Source organism: Mytilus edulis, chromosome 2, assembly GCF_963676685.1.
Source record: "Mytilus edulis chromosome 2, xbMytEdul2.2, whole genome shotgun sequence".
Lineage (NCBI taxonomy): Eukaryota > Metazoa > Mollusca > Bivalvia > Mytilida > Mytilidae > Mytilus > Mytilus edulis.
Window position 1 is genome coordinate 93630535 of NC_092345.1, and position 26940 is coordinate 93657474.

Genomic DNA, 26940 nt, shown 5'->3' on the forward strand with positions numbered 1-26940 from the left:
TCAAGATAATGACCAAAAACTGCAAAATTTCCTTAAAATTACCAATTAAGTGGCAGCAACCCAACAATTGGATGTTTGATTCATCTGAAAATTTCAGGGCTGATAGATATTGACCTAATGAACATTTTTACTCCTGTCAGATTTGCTCTTAATGCTTTCGTTTTTGAGATATAAGCCAAAAACTGCATTTGACCCCTATGTTCTATTTTAAGTAACGGCGGCCATGTTTTTTGACGGATCAAAAATCAAAGCACACACTTTGTGCAGGATAATCTAAGGAACAACCATGCTAAGTTTTAACCAAATCCATTCAGTAGTTTCAGAGGAGAAGATTTTTTAAAGTTAGCAAATATGATGAACAAATTGTGAAAAATTGTCATTAAAGGACAATAACCCCTTAAGGGGTCAATTGACAATTTTGGTCATATTAACTTATTTGTAGATCTTACTTTGCTGATCTTTTTTGCTGTTTACAGTTTATCTTTATCTATAATAATATTCAAGATAATGACCAAAAACTGCAAAATTTCCTTAAAATTACCAATTAAGTGGCAGCAACCCAACAATGGTTTGTTTGATTCATCTGAAAATTTCAGGGCTGATAGATCTTGACCTAATGAACATTTTTACCCCATGTCAGATTTGCTCTAAATGCTTTCGTTTTTGAGATATAAGCCAAAAACTGCATTTGACCCCTATGTTCTATTTTAAGTAACGGCGGCCATGTTTTTTGACGGATCAAAAATCGAAGCGCACATTTTGTGCAGGATATACTAAGGAACAATCATGTTAAGTTTCATTCAAATCCATTCAGTAGTTTCAGAGGAGAAGATGTTTGAAAAATTGTTAACGACGACAGACGACGACGACGACGACGACGACGACGACGTCGACGACGACGACGACGACGACGGACGCCAAGTGATGAGAAAAGCTCACATGGCCTTTTAGGCCAGGTGAGCTAATAAGAGAGTGGATTGAAAATGATAAATATTTTTCCATAAATAGAGTCAATCAGTTACATTGTAAGATGAACATGTGACCAATCAGAATCAAAAGAAATAACTGGCCACCAATTTTTTTCTTCAAATACAAAGAGTAAGGATTGTTTTATTTACTTTGTTCAATCTGTTTCAGTGTACAAATTGAGATGACAATGTAATTTCCTAAATGTGTACCATAGGTTTCAATGAAATCTTTATTGCATACACTAAATTATCGCTGTTGGCAAAATCATCAACCAAATATGAGTAAATAAAACTTTCATGAAGGACCATTATTCTGCCCAAGTTTGATTCATTTGGTAGATATTTTCAGATGAGATGATGAAAACAAGAAACGCTGATGAATGGATTACAACAACACATGCTGGCCTCTAAAGAAAAATTATTTCCTGTTCATGGGATGGAAGTTATGAGACAAAGGAGCATCTAATATTTGATAATAAAGTTCTCATTAGCGTTTGTTTTTCACTCACTGTATATGTATGATTTATAGCAGGTCCAATATCGGCTTCCGTTTTCATTGAGCTGACACCACGTACTGGTCCTCTGTAAAACACATCACCATCAGGTGCTGCAGAACTAGAAAAAAAATAAAATTCACAATAAAACTGATTCAAGTTTAGAATTAAAACTGGATTAAACAAGTGAAAGTGTGAGCTACTGCTCACTGACGATACTCCCGCCAAATTATTTTGATAAACAGAAAGTTGTTCAGAGATAAATCTGAAAAATTTTTCAAGTAGTGTCCTACATCTGTTTTATCAATATAAGTCCATGGATTTAGAAGGAGTTATGTTTGCACGAGACTTTTGCAGTGAATAAGTTGAATTATCTCCCCTTCAACAAGTGTAATTGTTGTGCCAAGTATAATAAATTTCTTCATAGATAGGATGTATATATTTTGTGTACATCAAAAGTAGTTATAAACCTTGGAAGAAATAGATATCAAGTATGTGCCATAAGGGTTTTGATTGTATTTCATGCAATCTTTACTCAAAAATGAATCATGAACCTACCTCTGCAATTCTACATCTGCTCTATTAATAACTCTGACTTTAAATTCTTGAAGATCTTCAGCAATAGTCTGTTCCTCACTTGTTCTAAAAATAAACAGTTCAATACAATTAAGCACAGACTGAACAGTGTATGGAATTATCTACATCTGAATGTATTGTTCATCAAACTTTGTAAAAGAGGGCCGAGTGGTTTACGTAGTTCACAAACAGTGATCATTAGCCTCCAAACTCTGAGGTCTTGTAAATGGTGAATTGTGTTCAAGTCTGATTATTACTGACAACAAAATTAACAGTTTATAAGCCACAGGTTGTATTTCTCTCTGGGTTCTCTGATTCCCCCCATCAATCAAAACTAGCACCAGTTATAATATCTTCCAAGAAAACTAATAATTGATACTGTGAATGAACTTTTAACCAGGTGCTCCGCAAAGCACAGCTTTATATGACTGCAGTGGTCAAACCCTGAATAGTTGGGGCAAATTTGGTCACAATATTCAAACTTGATACTGTCTGAATTTGGATTGTGATCAAATTTTTGACATAATATAGGTTTTTGTCACAATATAAATGTGGTCAACGATCTAACAAATCTATTACACAATACTGTACAACTGAAGATTTCTTCTTTAAACTTTTGAAAACAAGCAGTGTAAGGGGGATAATCAAGTAATCAAACATATATATAACATTATTCTTCAAATTTTAATTGCATTATCTCCCCACATTGCTTTTAAATTGTCCTTTAACCAGAAAACCCCTTGTTTTCCCCCTTTTTTGCCCCTAATTGCTTAATGATTTGAGCCATAACCCCCAATTACCATCCCTTTGTAGTATGGAAACTTGTGGTATAATTTCAGGGGGATTTATACACTTAAACACAAGTTATTGACTGAAACTACAAAAGTGCTTATTTGGGCCCCTTTTTTTACCCCTAACTTATTGAAACCCCCCTCCCACTTTGGAGCAAGAACCCCAAAACTCAAATCCAGCCTTTCCTTTGTAGTAAGAAACCTTGTATCATAATTTCAGAGAGATCCATTTACTTAAACCCAAGTTATTGCCTGTAATCTAGAAAAATGCTTCTTTTGGCCCTTTTTTGGCCCCCTATTCCTAAATGTTCAGGGATATTAACCCAAACTAAATCAAAGCCTTCCCTTCGTTATATGGAACCTTGTGGTACAATGTCAGAGAGATCCATACAGTTATACATAAGTTTTTGTCCCTAAACTACAAAAATGGTTGTATTTGGCCCCTTTTTGGCCCTTAATTCCTAAACTGTTTGCCCCATAACCCTAAAAATAAATCTCAAACTTCTACTTTATGGTATGAATATTGTGGTACAAAATCAGAGCAATTAAAATAATTATACACAACTTATTGTCCAGAAAGTAGATAAATACTTGTTTTGGGCCCCTTTGGGCCCTTAATTTCTAAACCATTGAGACCATGACCCCCAAAATCAATCCCAACCTTCCTTTTGTGGTAACAAACATTGTGTTTAAATTTTATTGATTTCTATTTACTTATACTAAAGTTATTATACGGAAACCATTCGTCCGTGGACGACACTGACGACGATGTGATACCAATATACGTACAAATTTTTTTTAATTTTTGCGGTTGTATAAAAATGAGTCTAATGTCAGGTAAAAAAAACCAATGTTAGCTAAAAAATTCATACTAGTTTTTTTATCATCCGGATATACCACAAAAGATTTTTCAAGAGAATACTTTATAATAAACAATGAATGGCAATAGCTCACAGTTGGATCATATGGTTAACATGTGTTTATGAATTGAACTTATTTCAGATGTCTGTGTGAAGGAATTCAAATATTTTGTAAACACAATATTCTAGTTAAATCTATTTATTTTATTCAAACAAAGTCTTAAAGCAATTTCTTTTAGAAAAATCTTTCTAATACTTACGTGTTAACCTGAACAATAATTTTAAATGATTTGTCTATTCCTTTCATTGGTAGAAATCTCAGGCGATAATGTCTCAAGTTAGTTGTTTTAGCCTGGTTACCAAATGGATTACCAATCTCAGATATCACCACTAATGTTGTAGTGGGGTTTACTCTTACTGGTATATGGTTAGGCTAAAAGTAGTGGAGAAAAGAATATTCCTTTAAATTCATCAAATAATATCCTGAAGTTTTAAATTGTTTGTATATTTATCGTGTTATTAAATTCATTAACAAATGGCTGTCAGAGTGACAGCAAACAAGGTTTTATTCACAATTTACCACCTGGCATTTTTATACACCACAACGGTAAAAGTGACAATCATCAATAATGCACTGGACCTCCATTTTGTCATCAGTAACAACAAATACAAATTTGAAAAACTTTGGTTCAACTGTCCACGAGTTAAAGCACAGACACATTTGAAACACCATTTTCAATCTTTCAAGAACCATAACTCCTGAATATTGAAAGTGAAAATCATTAATATCTATCTTGATCTCCATTTTGTCATCAGAAACATCATATTAAAGTTTTTAAAGATTTGGTTGAACATTTCATGAGAAAATGTGTACACTGTTTGGTGGCTGCCCGTGTGCTGTACACCCCAAAATCAATAACCAGTCTTTCCTTTGGAAATCTGGTTTGAAGTGGTTCAAACTTCAAATGGCCTTTTGGCACATTGATCTTTTCTGTCCTTGTCATTTGATCTTCAGTGGATAGTTGTTTCATTGGCAATCATACCCTTCTCCTAACCATATTTATTGTTGCAATACTTATGATTGGATATTACAAAGGTCATATAAATGGTGATAGAAATGTTTGGGTGAAAGAAACCTTAAAACATTTGTCAAAATTATAGATAAGATAATAGTGTTAAACTAACAGGATAAATGACATCAAGTTGGTTCCATTCAAATGAAGCAGGTACTGTAACATATAATTTGGTTTCATAAGCCGGTTCTCCCTTGTTGTCTAATTTCACATCAACAATCACTACTTTGTCTTCACCATAACTCAGTACTATAGTTCCATCATCATCTCTTGGTCTGAAAAACAACACAAAATTACATACAAAATCATAACTTTAATAATCCTTTCATTTTTTGATATAACATGGGTTAATTTTTTCCCCCTTATTCTATTTAAATAACAGAACTTCATAATATTATGTCAGATTTTTTTCATTAAAAACAATATACTAGAGCATGACACATCACTCTTATAAAGCATTGAAAGAACAAATATATACTTACAAAGTTAAATTCAATAAATCTGTTGTCATTTGTATGTTACTTTCACATATGTCATTTGCACCACATTCTCTGGAGAAATTCACCTGTGAAAAAGCAATTACTCACAATTGAGTAAATATGTATTACATTTTATTGCCAGCTCTAAGAATACACAGCCAATAAAAAAAACACTACTATTAACTTACATTAAGTATTAGTTTATTATTTATACAAGATCATATTGATTGACCAAGACTTGTCTAAAAGTTTAATAGATGATCAGAGTTACAAAACTTCTAGAAAATTCCTTCAATTATTATTACATTTCAAGGTTTAGTCTAGATATCCCAGGGGTGTCATCCAAAATTTTCATTAATTTGATAGTGTAAATCATCAAATCTTGTGTTGATACAGACCTTAATCACTAATTCCCCCCCCCCAAAAAAAAAAAATCCTGACATCCCCAAAAAGGTCATACTGGCTGGCTCTTATCTACACACAGCATGATGTATATAATATAATCACAGCTAGTGGTGGAAATAAAATTCTATCTCTTATTTATACTAAATAGATACAAGAAGATGTGGTTACTTTGTGGTATGAGTATCAACGAGACAACTCTCCATCCAAGTCACAACTTGTAAAAGAAAAAAACATTATATGTCAAAGAACAGTCTTCAACACAGAGCCTTGGCTCACACCAAACAGTAAGCTAGAAAGGGCCTCAAAAATTGAAACTGATATATCTATATACCTTTGTCAGCAGAGTTGTGGACTGATCCATTCCTGTGACAAGTACAGGATACTTATTGATATCAGGTACTCCACTACTGAGGCATTGACTAGGTTCAGGGTAGGGAATATCTAACAAGTTATAGTCCACTGTAAATGATATTGGTGTCAATTTATCATTGAAGCTAGACTAAAAAGAAAAAGAATGGGTTCATTAATAAATACATGAGTATGAAGTTAGTCTTTTTTTTTGTCACAAAGCTGGTAAAAGATTAAATGATTCTAGTAACAGCCAACAGTAACACTACAATGATTTTAACCTGTTTATATTATATCTAAATTTGATTGAAAGTTATCCCAATTACAAATGTACAATATACAAACAAAGCAAGCAAGCTAACTAAAGTCTTGTTTTACATGCATTAAGAAATTAGCTGTAAGTTGATTTGAATTCTAAAGTGTATTCAAATTTAAATCACCTTTTATGAAAACTGTGTTTGCTAAAGCTTTCCTTCTTCTCCATTATATCTTTCTTTTCTATTTTGTAATGTTTCAAATTGATATGAACTTCTGAAGAAATGTGTAATGTTCCTTTCATAGTAATTCATACTCTTCTAACCAAGACAAAATTCCATCATAGACATATAATAGGAATTCCTTACTTATAATGCTCTGTTATAACTCCCTCTAATGCTGATCAGTATAATAAAACTTACAATTAGTTTAATTTTCTCTGTAGTACACACTTCCACCCCTTGTTGATTTAAATTGGTTAAACTTTTTTTTATTGTTCCACCTGGATTCACAAATAATGCTCGCTTTTTACTCACACCCTTCTCAATCTCAATTGTGTAAAGTATGGACTGAGGAGTATTAAAGCTGAAAACATAAAACAGACAAAAAGTTTGCTTGATGGTTCTTAATTTATAAATGTCACATGATATAAATAAAAAGTAAAATCACAAAAATACTGAACTTCGAGATTAAAACAAGAGTGCACATGCTGAAATGTCTCGCCTTCTATACTAATCATTGATATTATGTTGATAGTCCTAGGTATAAAGTTAAGCTTTAAAACAACTGTCACATAAACTTAACATTAACCAAGATAACTAAACACAGACCAATGAACCTTGAAAATGAGGTCAAGGTCAGATGAACCATGCCAGGCAGACATGTACAGCTAACAATGCTTCTATACAACATATATAGTTGACCTATTACTTATAGTTAAAATAGACCAAAACACAAAAACTTAACACAGTGCAATGAACCGTGAAAATGAGGTCACGGTCAAATAAAACCTGCACGACTGACATAAAGATCATAAAATATTTCCATACACCAAATATAGTTGACCTATAGCATATAGTATTAGATAAAAAGACCAAAACTCAAAAACTTAACATTGACCACTGAACCATGAAAATGAGGTCAAGGTCACATGACATCTGCCCGCTAGACATGTACACCTTACAATCATTCCATACAACAAATATGGTAGACCTATTGCATATAGTATGAGAAAAACAGACCAAAACACAAAAATTTAACTATAACCACTGAACCATGAAAATGAGGTCAAGGTCAGATGACACCTGCCAGTTGGACATGTACACCTTACAGTCCTTCCATACACCGAATATACTAGCCCTATTGCTTATAGTATCTGAGATATGGACTTGACCACCAAAACTTAACCTTGTTCACTGATCCATGAAATGAGGTCAAGGTCAAGTGAAAACTGTCTGACAGACATGAGGACCTTGCAAGGTACGCACATATAAAATATAGTTATCCTATTACTTATAATAAGAGAGAATTCAACATTACAAAAAATTTGAACTTTTTTTTCAAGTGGTCACTGAACCATGAAAATGAGGTCAAGGACATTGGACATGTGACTGACGGAAACTTCGTAACATGAGGCATCTATATACAAAGTATGAAGCATCCAGGTCTTCCACCTTCTAGAATATAAAGCTTTAAAGGAGTTAGCTAACACCGCCGCCGCCGCCGCCGCCGCCGGATCACTATCCCTATGTCGAGCTTTCTGCTGCAGGCTCGACAATAAAATCAAAGTGGAAAGTCCCTTATCAAATGGCAAAATCAAATGCTCAAACACATCAAACCAATGGACAACAACTGTCATATTCCTGACTTGGTTCAGACATTTTCTTATGGTAGAAAATGGTGGATTAAACCTGTTTTTATAATTACATATATATATGGCCACCGATAGCTTCATTTTTATGAAGCCCAGGTGGTCGTGTGGTCTAGCGGGACGGCTACAAAGCAGACGATTTGGTGTCACGATATCTCAGTAGCATGGATTCAAATCCAGGCGAGGGAAGAACAAAAAATTTGCGAAAGCAAATTTACAGATCTAACATTGTTGGGTTGATGTTTAGACGAGTTGTTTAAACATAATGTACACAGCCATGTATTCATGTATATGAACAAATCGTTTTAACCTGATGGCTTGGCTGTACGGAATGCTCTGGGAGCAGTGTTTCGGGTGACAACTCTTCGGAGAGAGAAATTGGTGTTTATCAGTTTTTTTGGTGTGAAGGTCGGTTGTCATGACTCCGTTTTCTCGACACCACCATAACTTTAGAAAACGGAGTCATGACAACCAACCTTCACACCAAAAAAACTGATAAACACCAATTTCTCTCTCCGAAGAGTTGTCACCCGAAACACTGCTCCCGGAGCATTCCGTACAGCCAAGCCATCAGGTTAAAACGGATTTGTTCATCGGAATCAAAATTAAACCATCATTTGGGGCAACTCAGATAGCAACTCAAATCTAGAGGTTATAAGAACAAAAATATTTCAGAAGCTTTCGGTAAAGCAAAAGAAAAAGACCGAACAAACCTACTTGAATACAAAGAAAAGACGGCCCAGACAAATAAAATCCCGTTTGTTGTTAGCTTTCATCCTCACCTGACAAATCTTTCATCAATTGTCCACAAACACTGGCGTCTTATTGAAAATGATCATTCCTTAAAAGAGATTTTTCCATCACCTCCCGCTATGGCTTACCGCAGACCTAAAAACCTCAAAGATATTCTAGTAACATCCAAAGTATCTAAACAGGAGATATCAACAATCGGAGGTTATAAACCATGCGGAAGGGGCAATTGTAAGTGCTGCAAAGTCGCCAACATCGAAACCCAATTCGTCAGCACAGTCAAAAAGAAAAAATACAACATATTTATAACATCAAATTGCAAAACGCAAAATTGCATTAATGTTCTAACGTGTGGAACTTGCAAATTATAATATGTTGGTGAAACAGAAACACCATTTAACATCCGACTAAATAACCATCGGTCATTTTATATAAAAGAAAGGAACTGCCCAATTACAAGACACCTTTTAAGAGTAGGACATGATTTTGAAAACGTCACATTTCAAATCATTGAGAACAAGAGGCTGTCACAACGACAGCAAACTGGATTTATTAACATTTATTTGTGTCCTGGCAATATCACAAGAACCATAACTGATGAATGCTGATAGTGAAAATCGTCAATATCAAATTTGACCTCCATTTTGTAGTCAGTATCAACATATTAAAATTTGAAAAGCTTAGATTGAAAGGTTCATTAGTAAATGCAACAACGTGAATGGAAACACCATTTTACGATCTTTCAAGAACTATAACTCCTGAACGGTAAAGTTAAAATCGTCATTATTGAACTTGACCTCTATTTTGTCATCAGTAACAACATATAAAAATTTCAAAAGCTTTGGTTGAATGGTTTATGAGAAAATGCACGGACACGACTGGAAACACCATTTTTCAATCTTTCAAGAACCATAACTCCTGAATGGTAAAAGTCAAAATCGTCATTATTGAACTTGACCTCCATTTTGTCATCAGTAACAATATATTAAAATTTGGGAAGCTTTGGTAGAACAGTTCATGCGTAAATGCACGGACACGACTGGAAACTTCATTTTTCAATCTTTCAAGAACCATAACTCCTGAACCGTAAGAGTCAAAATCGTCATTATTGAACTTGACCTCCATTTTGTCATCGGTAACCACATATTAAAATTTGGGAAGCTTTGGTAGAACAGTTCATGCGTAAATGCACGGACACAACTGGAAACTCCATTTTTCAATCTTTCAAGAACCATAACTCCTGAACGGTAAAAGTCAAAATCGCCATTATTGAACTTGACCTTCATTTAGTTGTCAGTAACAACATATTAAAATTTTAAAAGCTTTGGTTTAACGGTTCATGAGTAAATGCATGGACAACATTTGATTGCCGCCCGCCCGCCAGCCCGCCGTACATTCCCAAATCAATAACCGACATTTTTGTCACAAAAATCCGGTTAAAAATCAAAATTGGGATACACAAGGAAGACAAAAAAGAGAGAGATTTTGGATGCACCAGTTACGAACTCTTGAACCTGGTGGACTCAATGAGAGAGACGAAAAAAGATTTAAAAGCAAATCAAAACCATAATTATCTTGAAATTGTACAAATTAATTTATAGAAATTCATACAATTAATCGAACATCTATTAATGTGTTAAACTTTTATTCCAACTTCATGTAGTTGTAGCTACAAACATATTTTATGCAACATCAATCAATATGTTACACTTTTCCTCAACTCTTGTAGAGATGAAGCTACAAAAATATTTTTTTTGTCATGCATCCAATTTCACCTTGAGAGATGCACACACCTGATGAAGCTAGTTGCGAAATATTGAGTATTTCTATTTAAAATCTATTAGAAAATTAGCGTGTTTAAGTTATATTCTTAGACATTTATACATATATAAGGATAAGGAGATGCTGGGTAAAAAACTTGATACAAATTGATCTGCCATAAACACTAAAATCTCTATATAGCAAAACGTGTTTAGATATGAAACAAGACAACCAATGAGGAAGGTCATGAATTGTGTAATGCACATCAATATGTTCATTGTTCATATTTTACTTGTTTCATTTTTAACAGAATGGCAGATGCAGACATAAATTTCGAACATTGCCTGTTCAAAATTTATTTATATATTAATGTGTAGCAGAAAAAATATGGGCTTTTTCTATTCATATTTAATAGTTAAGCTACTCAAATTAGCCTTCAGGGAAGATATAACTCTAGCAATAATACATTCTAACATTTGTTTGTTACTAGTATACAAATAACCTATCCGACTTGAAATTTAGTTTGTCTGCTATATGTTTGCTGGACACATTGTCGTTAGTACCTCTCTAAATAAATTATCTTAGAATAATACATACCTGTTTAGTGGTTTGGCAGTAAATGACATACAGACTTTCAGGTCAATGCAATACTTCTTTGTTGTTTCACCAGGAATAACACAATCTGGAGGCTGACTCAGATTAAATTTGGCAGGTAAGACTTTAAGTGTTGCTGACAGATGCACAATTGGTCTGGTTCGTAACAGATAGGTTGTATCATTTTGGTATGATCCAACTGCTACATCATCATAACCATTCCCATCCAAATCCATCTGACCACTAAGTGCATGCCCGAATGTCTTGATGGTGGGGTCAATCTCTTTTCCAGATATTCTCTACAATAATATCATGATGTATTATATATCTACATCAGAGGTGTTTGTAGTTTTCACTTTTAATAGGAAACTCCTTAAACTGTATGGAATCACAGTTTATGGCCAAACTATAAAAGGATTTGTTTATATTTCATAATAGAAAATGTTAACAACACTTACTGTTACCTTGATAATATTTTTGTTTTAAATAACTAAGAATTCTCTAATGACTTAATGGAAAGTTATGAAAGTGAACTTACTTTAAATAAAGTCCTTTTCTAGATTTGCAGAATCCATGACAAGTCGCCCCACTGGCAAGTCGCCCCACTCCTAGTCGCCCCACTTTTTCACCAACTCGCCCCACTTTAAAAAAAACCGCCCCAACCTGGATCACCAACTCGCCCCACTTTTTAAAAAATCGCCCCACTTGTGAAATGTGTTAAATCCCGTTAATATTACTCCTGAAAACTCGCCCCACTAAATGGAAAACGATAAAATCTAGATTAACATATTATTAACCAGGATGAATGTAGTAAAGCCAACTCGCCCCACTCATGGAAAAAGATGTTATCCCGTTGTATATAACTTAAATTCCGTAAACATTACTCCTGCCAACTCGCCCCACTTATAGAAAACGATAATATCTAGATTAATATATTATTAACCAGGATGAATGTATATATTAATGCCAACTCGCCCCACTTATGGAAAAAGATGTTATTCCGTGAATATTACTCCTGCCAACTCGCCCCACTTGAAAGAAAACGATAATATCTAGATTTATATTATATTATTAACCAGGATGAATGTAGTAATGCCAACTCGCCCCACTTATGGAAAAAGATGTTATCCCGTTGTATATAAGTTAAATTCCGTAAATATTACTCCTGCCAACTCGCCCCACTTATTTGCTATCCCATTTCAGAGACAAAAGTAATCAATCTGGTAATTGCTATGATAACAAATTGCTGTTAATTGAAATCCGTTAAGTATTATGATATATTGCATTATGATACAATTAACAGGTTTCTTTTCAATTGTTATGCAAATAACTAATCTTAAAAAAATACAGTTCAGTATTCTTCAATAATACGAAAATTATTTTTAAGTGGGGCGAGTTTTTATATTTTAATTTTATATCTAAATATTACCGTTTTCCATTAAGTGGGGCGAGTTGGCAGGAGTAATATTAAACATGATTTAACCAATTTCACATGTGGGGCGATTTTTTAAAAAGTGGGGCGAGTTGGTGATCCAGGTTGGGGCGATTTTTTTTAAGTGGGGCGAGTTGGTGAAAAAGTGGGGCGACTAGGTGTGGGGCGACTTGCCAGTGGGGCGACTTGTCCTGCTTCCGATTTGCACATTTCAGTTACACATGGGATTTTCTGATACAAAATTCATGACTTTTTTGTTCCCTACAGGGCTCACGCTACCAGGCGACTTGGGCGAAGAAGTCGCCTTCCCGACCGTCACTTCGCTTTCCCCGACCCCCAAAAGCGAAAACAAGTCGCCCTGTTCTTGACGATAGTCGCTTCCGTCATCACCGACATCGGACATTTTCAATTTTTACCAAGTTGATGAAACATCAATTTTTTATTGATAATTAAAGAAATTCAGACATAAACGATTCATTATCTTTAGAAAAGAGGTTGAAGCATTGTCTTCGTAGTGTGTAGCAGGTTATTTGATAAAAATACAACTTTTTATCACTTCGTGCATTTCTGCAAGTTCCTGAGCTTGTTACTCGAAAACGTACATCAACCTCAAATTCGGCGGCAACATAAGTTTATTACTTCATTTAAACGTGATAAAAGTTGCCTCCAGTAAATTTTTAATCCATTTATTGCATTAAAAACGTCATGTTCCTTTCCAAATAACTTGTCAAACATCGTTTATTTTTGTAAATTTTCTTGCATTCGTCCGCCATTGACCAATTTCTAAACTCCGGATCTGAACCGGACCAGCTATGACCGAAATCCGTACTTTTACAATAATTACTACGGACGCACGGATGGAACAGCTGACAGAAGAATATTGATCCCAAAGGGGAAAATTACGCATTCCACACCAAGGATCCGGAAATTTTTTCACCTAATTTCGGTCATTTTCATATAACATAAAAGTTGGTGCCCCTTTTCAAAAACATTGTCAAAATCTCATTACTGCATGCTTATGCTCATACTCGTAGCATCAACGAACTTTTTTCACTGTTGCATCGCATTTACTTCATGATTTATCCTACCATTTTCCTAAAATCGATCAAGAGCAATTAAGGGAAGGCAACAGTTTAAAAATAAAATGATTTTAATGACTCAAAATGATAATTTTCTCAGTCATCGCTTACGTTTCTTTCGATTCTGAAGTCGAAATTAAAACCGGATGTACTGCGATAATACTAAAACAAACAATTCCGGACTCATTTCCGGGATAAGTTTTGTTGATCAAATTCACAGGAAAACATCCGCTTTTTGATGTTTTACCTTTAATAATGTAAGAATATTAATGAAAATAGTTGCACTTGCTTTATTTAGCATGAAGCAATTTTAAATTTACGATTTAGTGTCAAATCTGCGGAAGAGAATTTCAGGCATGCGTATTACATAGTAAACAAAGCACGTGTGTTAATAGTGAAAAAAATCTTTTTTCTACGTAAATTAAATCAAGTTTTAATTAAATTTTAATCATAATTGATAATTGTCTTAGCTGAAAAGTAATTAAATAATGAAGACAGTTGGTATAATTTTAATTTCTTTATAATTTGGAGCTTGTGATTAATAGTCCGGTGTGAATTAAAAACACAGGTAAAGAGATTAGCGATCATTAGCCAATAGCTCCCCGAGGCATTAAAATAGTTATTAGGAGGGCCCTCAGGATTATAACACTTTACTGGAGTGGCAGTTTAATTACATAAAATCGATAAGAAAACAAAAACATGTTCAATATGGTGATTTTGAAACTCGATCTCAACGAAATGACCGAAATTATTTCTGTTGAAAAATAAAATTTGACCTAAATCCCAATAAATGATTAGGACTTTTGAGTTTCCGAATCGGTCATGTCTGGCATATATGACCGTTTCCGGACCCTTGTTCCACACGCATTAACAGCCTTTTGGTAACATCTAACTGATTGGTGTATATAATTCCCTATATTTTTTATGGATTGTTTCAAACTATTGATTAAAGTTGCTTAACTCTGAGACTATTATACTATAAATATCAATATATTCTGGCCCAGCTTAATAACTTTTATATTTTTTTTATGAGAAACACTGAATGTCATACACAAGATAATTTTTAATTAAATTGTAATTGATATATTATAATTTCTTTACATTTTTTAAAATAATTTTGTTTTTTTTAGTGCTAGATATTTAGTTGGTAGTTTCTCACAAGAACCTTAGTAAAACTTAAACAACTTTTAATTTCAAATGTTACTTTAATTGTAATTTTTTTACTCAGATATGAATTGAACAATATAAAAAGAACATTATTTACATATGGCCCTTTATACTAAATCCAAACATTGTATCGCATCGCACGAATGAGCACTTCTCTTTCAAATTTCACCACTTCTCCCTATCAGTTTCAAAAAGAGAAGTCACTTCTCCCTATAATTCTGAAGTAGTGTGAGCCCTGTCCCTATCGATCTTTTTGATTTGGACAGTAAACTTACTTGTGCATACTTCTTTACTATACCATCAGCTGATCCATGGAATAAGTAGATTGCTCCTTTTCCATTCTCTTCATATGGTGCACCAACAACCAAATCTGTTAAACAAGAATGTGTCCGTAGTATACAGATGTAACTCTCGCACTATCATTTTCTATGTTTATTGGACCATGCAACTGGGGTCAAAATTCTAATTTGGCATTAAAATAAGAAAGATCATGTCATATCATGTGTACTAAGTTTCAAGTTAATTGGACTTTTTTTAACTTCATCAAAAACTACCTTGACCAAAAAGTTTAACCTGAAGCGGAACAAGACAACGGATGGACAGACAGACGAATGGACGAAGAAGGTATGAAGGGCTGCACAGACCGAAAAACATAATGCCCATAAATGCGGAATAAAAATTAATATAGATCCAGACTGTGCCAACAACGAAATCTATTAACCAATAATACACATATATATTCCTATTCTCTGAGTTTTTATACCCACAAAATGCATATGCAAAAGTTATGATGGTCATTTAGTATTGGAGTATTGAACTCTTACATGAGAAAATATGGATTATTAAAGGTTATAGTCAGGGATCACCCCACCAGGTGAACTGAGCCCCAGGATGACAAACTTACATTTAAGAAGCATCAAGGAGAATTTGATGTTGTCATTCAGCAATTTCCCAATGTTACCACATATTATAAACAAAATTTTCTATCCAATGCTCATGATCTCTTATCAGATGAAACAATTCTGTTACTCCAAAATTCTTGTATGGTTCTAAATCTTTTAACTTCAAAATTAAAAGAGCCTAACAGGATACAAATTATAGAGTAGTGCATGCCAAAAATAAGAGAAAAAAGTTGATATTGATTGTTTCAGTTCTGCCATGTTGGTTTTTAAAATTGTAGCGTGCTGCATTTTTCGAATCTCTTATAGTTCACAAATGCAATTTTAATTTAAAAACCAAATATTGACTGAGAGCAATAGTATTTGCTTCAAATTGTTCTTTTCTTTTCATAGCATAACATAATGTAAACTGGAATCTGCTTGTACTTATTGCATTGAGAATATAAAATAGTCAGCTGGGAACCAGTTTAACGTTGTATTAACTGCAAAATGTACAGATTTGGTGTTTCATACTGCTGTATGTGTTTTGTCTAACTTAAAGGTCTTACAAACATTTATGATGTGAACATAATAAAATAGAATGAATGTAGGCAATTGTCTTTAACTTTTTGTCTGTTCTTCCAGTTCAAGTTCTATTTTTATTCTTATTCATTACCTTGATATCCATCTAAATTGATATCTCCAGCAGGTGATAGAGAGAAACCAAAACGAGATTCTGTACATGTTGTCATAGCACATTCTTCTTCAGATTCCTTCTCATTGGTTATCCTCACAGGTTTACTACCACTTGTTATCTGAATTAAATATATATCTTTTAATGCAGACCATATTGACAAGAGGTAGTTAAAGGAAAGGCGTTTCAATGCAAGATAATGTGTACAGACACGTGTAAGTTAAGTGTGTTACACAATCTTCAGTTTTATGTGTACAGACACATGTAAGTTAAGTGTGTTGCTCAATCTTCAGTTTTATGTGTACAGACACATGTAAGTTTAGTGTGTTGCTCAATCTACAGTTTTATGTGTACAGACACATGTAAGTTTAATGCATTGCTCAATCTTTAGTTTTATGTGTACAGACACATGTAAAGTTAAGTGTGTTGCTCAATCTACAGTTTTATGTGTACAGACACATGTAAGTTTAGTGTGTTGCTCAATCTTTAGATTTATGTGTTAAGACACATGTAAAGTTAAGTGTGTTACTTAATCTTCAGGTGTATGTGTACAAACACATGTATGTAAGTTAAGTGTGTTGCTCAATCTAGTTTTATGTGTACAGACACATGTAAGTTTAGTGTGTTGCTCAATCTTTAGTTTTATGTGTACAGACACATGTAAGTGAAGTGTGTTGCTTAATCTTCAGTTTTATGTGTACCGACACATGCAAGTTAAGTGTGTTGCTCAATCTTCAGTTTTATGTGTACAGACACATGCAAGTTAAGTGTGTTGCTCAATCTTAAGTTTTATGTGTACAGACACATGCAAGTTAAGTGTGTTGCTCAATCTTTAGTTTTATGTGTACAGACACATGCAAGTTAAGTATGTTGCTCAATCTTCAGTTTTATGTGTACAGACAGATGCAAGCTTAGTTGTTTGCTCAATATTCAGTTTTATGTATACAGACACATGTAAGTTAAGTGTGTTGCTCAATCTTCAGTTTTATGTGTACAGACACATGCAAGTTAAGTATGTTGCTCAATCCTCAGTTTTATGTGTACAGACACATGTAAGTTACAAAAAAAATGTAAGTATGTTGCTCAATCTTCAGTTTTAAGTGTACAGACACATGTTAGATAAGTGTGTTGCGCAATCTTCAGTATTTTTTGTACACACACATGCAAGCTAAGTGTGTTGATAAATCTTCAGTTTTATGTGTACAAACACATGTAAGATTAGTGTGTTGCTCAATCTTCAGTTTTATGTGTACTGTAAAGTCTTATACAGATAAAACAATGAAAAACATATGTTTCTGATCTGAAACATGAAATCAAACAGACATACAAAAATCATCTTTATATGATAGTACATGCTTGTTTATTTATTTATGTTTACTTATATGATCATTGGCCGTCATCACAGGTCCTCTTGATGAAAAAGATGGCATTTGCTCTTCTAAACACAAAAATGGTGATGCATTTTAACATGCATTGCTAATTGTTTCTTTTGGACTTTAGGATCAAATTAGTGAACATGAAATTGACAACTAACACCCCTATAAAGCATATGTCTATGTCAAAAAATATCTTACCCCTTCAGCTTTTCCCATGTAAACATATATGGCACCTCCAGCTCTTGATTTCTCGTAATGTAATGGACTTCCTACAATCAGGTCATCATATCTGTAAAAAAACACCAAGACTCATTTTTTTTATAAAGTTTTAAAGCCATTGCATGTATAATTATAGATTATTGTTGTCATCTCAACAATTTTGATTTTCTCGCCTCAGCTGCTACTGCAAAAGTGAGAAAAGCAATTGAGTTGAGATCGAATTTATACCTATTTTACAATACTCTGTTTCAGAATCTACTGCATTCTGGGTAATATTTTCAATAGTGTACAATGAAACGTTGTGATTGGTTGATACATTCTAAACAATTAAAATTAAACCAAATGACATAATGTTATTTTCATTTTGGTGTACAAACAGTGAGATAACTCATAGTCCTTTAGATTCTGAAAAGGCAAATTCACACCTTATTGAACACTGCTTTCCAGTACTATATATATACACACCATAGTCAAAAGGCTTTGAAGGAGTATAATTACTGAAGATTCATTTATTTTCGTGGGTACCAAATTTTGTGGATAAAATGAAACCTTTCATGTTGGTTGATATTTAATTTTGTATTTTGCGGAAGTCTTCATAAAAGCCTACTTAGCCTATAGAAAATTTGTCATTCTTTGAACATTTAATTTAGTAGTATAACTGTATCAACGAAATCCATGAACATTGATGTCAAAGAAATAATTACGAATCAACAGTATACTCCAAGTGTAATTTCCAAGCAAAGGCAACATTTATACACCTTTGTCTGATAGTTATACTTATCCCCGGCTTAGTATATATCTAGGATTTTGATTGGTTAGCGCACGTCGTTACAAAACCCATAGCCCTGGGTGTTGCTAACCCATATCCCCGGACGTTGCTAACCATTATCCCGGGAAACTTCACGCAAGTTTTCCTTAGTTCCATGATTGCTCCTTGTGAAATATTGAATTCTGTAGATTATCCATGATGTTTGTAATTAAATATTTAATTCATTATCGAGTTTGTCTTATTATGCTGATCATTTACACTCATTCCATCAAATGCATCACTTGACTGTCACATTTTCAAGGTATGGGACTACTGACCTAGCTATGCAAATTACCAACGTTGACGTCACACCATCTATGGCGTAACGCTCACAACATTGAGCGCCAAATTTGACTCAATCCAGTTTCTCTGTCTCTGTATTAAAGACGTCTTATATTTGACTACCTGTAGGGTTCTACCAAAGGTAGTACCCTACACCCTGTAAAAAATATGTAAAATTTCCAAATTTCAATAAAACTTTTTTAGATAATGAAAAAAACGTTGTTTTCGCGTTACACTTTGTACCCGATTTCCATAAAACCCGCCCGATTCGGACTAAGACCGGGGATAAATTTGTTATCTACGTTCATATCCGTAGATATGGATATTTTAACACCCTTCAGTACCCTGTACACCCTTCGGCTACGCCTCATGGTGTACTGGGGTACTTCAGGGTGTTAAAATATCCATATCTACGGATATGAACGTAGATAACTTATAATATTAGAAGCAAACCAAAACAAATGTATAATATTAAAGCTTTCTTACCCATCATTATTTAAATCGACAGTAGCTAATTCAAACCCAAACAGAGAAAACTGCTCTTCACCCTCAATAATCTGATTGTCTCTATACTTCAAATAACCTCCTGTCTCTTGGTAAAACAATACTACCCGACCCACTCCATTTGCATGGGGAGCTCCACCCACATACATCATGTCATTTGAATTAGTCGAGTGATAGTGGCCTGATGTCACAGAGTAACCTGAAAAATAAAACATCTTTTGGTGACATCATGTATTTTGTGTTATTTGAGTAAAAGTGACATTAGATTTGAGGGTGCGAGTGCTGTCTTGTAGGAACATTAGCCTGCTCTTTTACGAAATCTACACAAGGGGGTATTTAGCGTACAAGAGATATGGCTCTCTCTTAACACAGGTCAGCCATTTATTGTCCCCTACTGATGGATTATTATCATTCTCAAGACCATACTTGCAAATGGTGTCAAAGGAGAGCCGAAAATTCAGTCCCTGAAATTTTCTCCCCAGAACAGGGATCAAACCAGGAACCTTTATGTTAGTAGTCTGATGTGCTAACCACTACACCACGTTGTGTTATTTGTGTAAGAACCAGAACAGATGTATGCCAGTTAAAGGATTGTATGTTAGTAGTCCGATGTGCTAACCCCTACACCACGTTGTGTTATTTGTGTAAGAACCAGAACAGATGTCTGCTGGTTAAAGGATTGTATGTTAGAAGTCTGATGTGCTAACCACTACACCACGTTGTGTTATTTGTGTAAGAACCAGAACAGATGTCTGCCAGTTAAAGGATTGTATGTTAGTAGTCTGATGTGCTAACCACTACACCACGTTGTGTTATTTGTGTAAGAACCAGAACAGATGTATGCCAGTTAAAGGATTGTATGTTAGTAGTCTGATGTGCTAACCACTACACCACGTTGTGTTATTTGTGTAAGAACCAGAACAGATGTCTGCTGGTTAAAGGATTGTATGTTAGAAGTCTGATGTGCTAACCCCTACACCACGTTGTGTTATTTGTGTAAGAACCAGAACAGATGTCTACTGGTTAAAGGATTGTATGTTAGAAGTCTGATGTGCTAACCCCTACACCACGTTGTGTTATTTGTGTAAGAACCAGAACAGATGTCTACTGGTTAAAGGATTGTATGTTAGAAGTCTGATGTGCTAACCCCTACACCACGTTGTGTTATTTGTGTAAGAACCAGAACAGATGTCTACTGGTTAAAGGATTGTATGTTAGAAGTCTGATGTGCTAACCCCTACACCACGTTGTGTTATTTGTGTAAGAACCAGAACAGATGTCTACTGGTTAAAGGATTGTATGTTAGAAGTCTGATGTGCTAACCCCTACACCACGTTGTGTTATTTGTGTAAGAACCAGAACAGATGTCTACTGGTTAAAGGATTGTATGTTAGAAGTCTGATGTGCTAACCCCTACACCACGTTGTGTTATTTGTGTAAGAACCAGAACAGATGTCTACTGGTTAAAGGATTGTATGTTAGAAGTCTGATGTGCTAACCCCTACACCACGTTGTGTTATTTGTGTAAGAACCAGAACAGATGTCTACTGGTTAAAGGATTGTATGTTAGAAGTCTGATGTGCTAACCCCTACACCACTTTGTGTTATTTGTGTAAGAACCAGAACAGATGTATGCCAGTTAAAGGATTGTATGTTAGTAGTCCGATGTGCTAACCACTACACCACATTGTGTTATTTGTGTAAGAACCAGAACAGATGTCTGCTGGTTAAAGGATTGTATGTTAGTAGTCTGATGTGCTAACCACTACACCACGTTGTGTTATTTGTGTAAGAACCAGATGTCTGCTGGTTAAAGGATTGTATGTTAGTAGTCTGATGTGCTAACCACTACACCACGTTGTGTTATTTGTGTAAGAACCAGAACAGATGTCTGCTGGTTAAAGGATTGTATGTTAGTAGTCTGATGTGCTAACCACTACACCACGTTGTGTTATTTGTGTAAGAACCAGAACAGATGTCTGCTGGTTAAAGGATTGTATGTTAGTAGTCTGATGTGCTAACCACTACACCACGTTGTGTTATTTGTGTAAGAACCAGAACAGATGTATGCCAGTTAAAGGATTGTATGTTAGTAGTCTGATGTGCTAACCACTACACCACGTTGTGTTATTTGTGTAAGAACCAGAACAGATGTCTGCTGGTTAAAGGATTGTATGTTAGAAGTCTGATGTGCTAACCACTACACCACGTTGTGTTATTTGTGTAAGAACCAGATGTCTGCTGGTTAAAGGATTGTATGTTAGTAGTCTGATGTGCTAACCACTACACCACGTTGTGTTATTTGTGTAAGAACCAGATGTCTGCTGGTTAAAGGATTGTATGTTAGTAGTCTGATGTGCTAACCACTACACCACGTTGTGTTATTTGTGTAAGAACCAGATGTCTGCTGGTTAAAGGATTGTATGTTAGTAGTCTGATGTGCTAACCACTACACCACGTTGTGTTATTTGTGTAAGAACCAGAACAGATGTCTGCTGGTTAAACTTAAAGGATTGTATGTTAGTAGTCTGATGTGCTAACCACTACACCACGTTGTGTTATTTGTGTAAGAACCAGAACAGATGTCTGCTGGTTAAAGGATTGTATGTTAGTAGTCTGATGTGCTAACCACTACACCACGTTGTGTTATTTGTGTAAGAACCAGAACAGATGTATGCCAGTTAAAGGATTGTATGTTAGTAGTCCGATGTGCTAACCACTACACCACGTTGTGTTATTTGTGTAAGAACCAGAACAGATGTCTACTGGTTAAAGGATTGTATGTTAGTAGTCCGATGTGCTAACCACTACACCACGTTGTGTTATTTGTGTAAGAACCAGAACAGATGTATGCCAGTTAAAGGATTGTATGTTAGTAGTCTGATGTGCTAACCACTACACCACGTTGTGTTATTTGTGTAAGAACCAGAACAGATGTATGCCAGTTAAAGGATTGTATGTTAGTAGTCCGATGTGCTAACCACTACACCACGTTGTGTTATTTGTGTAAGAACCAGAACAGATGTATGCCAGTTAACGGATTGTATGTTAGTAGTCTGATGTGCTAACCACTACACCACGTTGTGTTATTTGTGTAAGAACCAGAACAGATGTCTGCTGGTTAAAGGATTGTATGTTAGTAGTCTGATGTGCTAACCACTACACCACGTTGTGTTATTTGTGTAAGAACCAGAACAGATGTCTGCTGGTTAAAGGATTGTATGTTAGAAGTCTGATGTGCTAACCACTACACCACGTTGTGTTATTTGTGTAAGAACCAGAACAGATGTCTGCTGGTTAAAGGATTGTAACAGTATAGATTGTTCTTGATTTCTATTGATTAATAAATTTAGTGACTATAACCCTTAAACAAATCATTACCCATATATGAACTTAATTCTACTGGTGCTGGCTTTCTGCCTGGCTCCTTTTGTCTCCATGGCGAGTTGTAATAAATAAGGGAGACTCCAAGTTGTCTCTTGACAAGTAATGTAAACACACCACCTACAAAATAAATGCAATTTATGACCACTTTATAAACAGGCAGCTATCAAGCAATTTGTCCGCTGAATTTACTACAACTCAACTGTATAAACTAAAAGAATCTTATTAATTGCAGTCTCAAGTCTCAAGTCTTACAAGTTTTATTTCCTGAATTTGAAGATTCATTTAAATTATGCTAAAAAATTCAAACAAAAACAAAGCGTGATTACGCTAAACAAAGCGTGAATACGCTGAACAGAGCGTGGATACGCTTTAAAGGCAGCTACCTAGATCTTTGATGGTAGGAAAATTCTGATCATTTTTATTAAATTTTATACTCGGGTTAAAAGATTATGAATAATAATGTGAAAACAAAGGTTCTAACCTGTCCAATCTCCTGCTCCTGGACCTCCAAGGACTACTGTACCATCCTTGAAAAAAAAGGTTAGAAAATCTCACAGCAAGAACAAAGTTACAAGTATATGTCATCATGATGGATGTTTTAATCATTTTCCAGAAACTGCATAAAAGAAAATAGTAAATTGTTCAAATTTCACAATTAAGATGAAGTTACAAAAATATCTTCTTTGAATAATTCTAATCTAAAAGGAAAATCAAATACAGAAGAAAACAAAAATGGGGAATGTGTCCATGGGGCACAGATGATGCCCCAGCTTGCATATAAAGGGACATAACAGAAGAACAGCAAAAGAGACCCTATCCAAATGTGTACTTGATCTGAGTTTTGTGGTAGTAAGTATTGTGTATAAGTTTCATAAAATTTGGTTTAAGGCAAACAAAAACAAAAAATTCAGCATTTTTTCCATTTGTACAGGGGCATAACTCTAGAAAATGTATTGACAACCCTAAAAATTCAAACTTGATCTGCAGTTTGTGGTAATTAGCATTGTGAAGTTTCTTAGCATTTGGATAGGCAAACTAAAGTCAATGAAAGTATTAGAACATACTAAAAAAAATCACATTTTTTTTCATTTGTAAAGGGGCATATATATATATAACTCTAGAACAGTTAAAGTGACGCCTCCAAAATTCATGAATGATCTGTATTTTGTGGTAATGAGCATTGAGTTTAAGTTTAATAGCATTTGGTTTAGGCAAACTAAGTAAGAGAAAGGAAACGCAAAATTCAGCATTTTTTCATTTGTAACAGGCATAACTCTACAACAGTTTAAATGATGCCACCAAAATTCATAACATATGGTCAGGCAAACTGGAGTAAGAGAAGGGAAACAAACTTTTGGACGTACGGACAGACATACATACGAACAAGGGTAAAACTTAATGCCCCCTCCACTACAGCGGGGCCATTTTTAAAATATGGGAATTAAAAAGCCTAGATAGAGGGTTGACCATACACATTTAAATTCCAAGTCTTTTCTCAAAACTGGTTTTATACAAGAACATAAAATACCTACCATGTTGATATCAGCTGATGTTCCTGCCTGACAATATGCTGTTCCCTTGTGTTGGTCTGTGTCATCTGCACATGGTGTTACCATTTTGTGAAAAGTTAAACTTTCTCGCAAGGCTATACATTTTCCCACACCACTATAGTTAATAGTATACCTATGGGCACAGACCTATAAAAGATATAAGAGTTATATATGCTAAAGACATACAATCTAAAAGTTTATACACTTCAACATTGAATTTCAAAATGATTTGATACAGTTTAAAGCCTTATGCTGTTTTCAAGGAAAACATAATTATTTGCTTTAAGCAGGCAATCTGTCTTATACAAGTAATAAACTGTTATCACAGAGATATGTCTTGCCTTTTTATGTAATTTTGATTATGCAAATGTTGAAATCAAAATAGCAATACTTAAAGTCATATGAAACCAGTGAGTGGTGAAAAATAATGTTTATTCAATTCTTGAACCAATGGATGTATATATCATAAACTTAGAACTCTGTGCACGAAGTAGTCATTTTTTACGCAAATATATCGTATAATCGTCAATTTTATTTTCTCTCTGTGTGTTATGATTTAACAAATATGGTTGCTCATTAAATGCAGTGTTGTAAAGCCGAAGTTTACCGATTGTCACCTTATAGTAAGTAAATAACAAAAAGCATGGGTATTGAGCACGTGTTTAACATGTACAACCAGATAATTGTTTATTTCAATGACAGATCCATGCGTATTGCGATCGCAGGATTTTTACGAGGAGGGTTACGCTCAGGTCACTATGCATATGGAAAATATGTCAGCGAATTGCTTCCTGGAAGCAAGCAATTAAAAATAAATAAACTTCTTCTAAATGTGGACAAATTAAAAAAAAATTCCCTAAAAAAGTATATGTACATAAGTTGTATAATGAAAAATATCCATTTAGTTATAAAAAACATATGCATGGTTTTTTTTAACTTGAGGTTTCTTATGACCTTAACATCTTACACAAGTTATGCAAATATTCAGTCAATGTACCATGACTGAGTTACATGGCTAAACAAGCTCATGTAAATGAGATGTGCCAATGCTAATACAACTGCATACCAAATACCATTGACTTATTATAAGATGTTCCCAAACCAAATTACAAACATTAACTTGTAAACTATGTAAAAGTTTCAAATTCAATGAACCATGAAGAGGGGGTGGGGCTATATAATCTCCATGGAAACAATACTTGCAAATGCCAATAAATTTACATACCAAATATCATTGACTAAATATTAGAAGTTCATCTTTAAAAACTGATCTAAACACAAACTAATACATGTAAACTAATAAGTTTCAAAGTCATTAGACTGTGACTGAGGGGCACGGCCAAATATTCTCCATGGAAATGAGATGTGCTAATGCCTATACAATTGAATAACAATAAATATTGGACTACCACTAATGGTTCCCCTTGAACTGACCTAATCACAAACTAATACATGTAAATTAGGCAAAAGTTTCGAAGTCAATAGACCATGACTGAGGGTGCAGGGCCAAATAATCTCCAAGGAAATGAGATGTGCCAATGCTTATACAACTGCATACCAAATATGATTGATCTGTCACTTGTGGTTCACCATGAACTAGACCTAATCACAAACTAATACATTGTTGACGCCGTCGCCGTAAACAGCATACCTATGTCTCGCTTTTTGACTCCATCAAGGCGAGACAAAAACTACGATAAACATACTTTTTTCTACAATATGAAATCAAGCAGACATAGACAATCTAATTGCATGTGGTCCCTATCTATTTATATTTGTGTTTATGTTTAAGAATTGTTTATATTGGGTTATATGACCATCTGCTGTCTTCCGAGGTTAACTTGATGGCTATGTAGACACCATCTAAATTCAAATGAGTCTATGCATGGTATGAATATAAATAGGATTTAAAAAAAAAATATTATTATACAATGTATTCAATAATACAAATGTGTATACTGGTATTATTGTTGATCATGCAACAACTTAACCAATGCTCTAAAATTTTCTTAAAATACAACAATCTCACCATATGTTAAATCTACTTCTACTTTAAAGTCATAAGAAACCTCAAATTGAAAAAAAATATGCATATGTTTTTTATAACTAAATGGATAGTTTTCATTATACAACTTATGTACATATACTTTTTTCTGAGGAAAATTCTTTAATATGTCCACATTTAGAAGAAGTTTACTCATATTTAATTGCTTCCTTCCAGGAAGCAATTCGCCGACATATTTTCCGTATGCATAGTGACCTGAGCGTAACCCTCCTCGTAAAAATCTGGTGGTCGCAATTCGCATGGGTATGTTATTAAAATAAACAATTATCTGATTG

General features: G+C 34.3%; 1 protein-coding gene across 2 annotated transcripts in view; it reads right to left on the reverse strand.

The window, feature by feature from the left end:
- The window catches only part of LOC139513495 (integrin alpha-PS1-like), a 63781-nt gene that overhangs the window by 19930 nt on the left and 16911 nt on the right, over positions 1 to 26940 (reverse strand). For both annotated transcript variants that reach the window (XM_071302063.1, XM_071302062.1), the window contains exons 4-18: positions 24583 to 24747; positions 23532 to 23577; positions 23045 to 23167; positions 19646 to 19862; positions 18049 to 18139; positions 16457 to 16595; positions 15178 to 15272; positions 11228 to 11523; positions 6672 to 6834; positions 5978 to 6145; positions 5245 to 5327; positions 4875 to 5037; positions 3950 to 4122; positions 2021 to 2104; positions 1478 to 1583 (exon numbers count right to left, since the gene is read on the reverse strand). In XM_071302063.1, the coding sequence (XP_071158164.1) occupies positions 1478 to 1583; positions 2021 to 2104; positions 3950 to 4122; positions 4875 to 5037; positions 5245 to 5327; positions 5978 to 6145; positions 6672 to 6834; positions 11228 to 11523; positions 15178 to 15272; positions 16457 to 16595; positions 18049 to 18139; positions 19646 to 19862; positions 23045 to 23167; positions 23532 to 23577; positions 24583 to 24747 (2112 nt within the window). The remainder of the gene's footprint in view (positions 1 to 1477; positions 1584 to 2020; positions 2105 to 3949; positions 4123 to 4874; positions 5038 to 5244; positions 5328 to 5977; positions 6146 to 6671; positions 6835 to 11227; positions 11524 to 15177; positions 15273 to 16456; positions 16596 to 18048; positions 18140 to 19645; positions 19863 to 23044; positions 23168 to 23531; positions 23578 to 24582; positions 24748 to 26940) is intronic.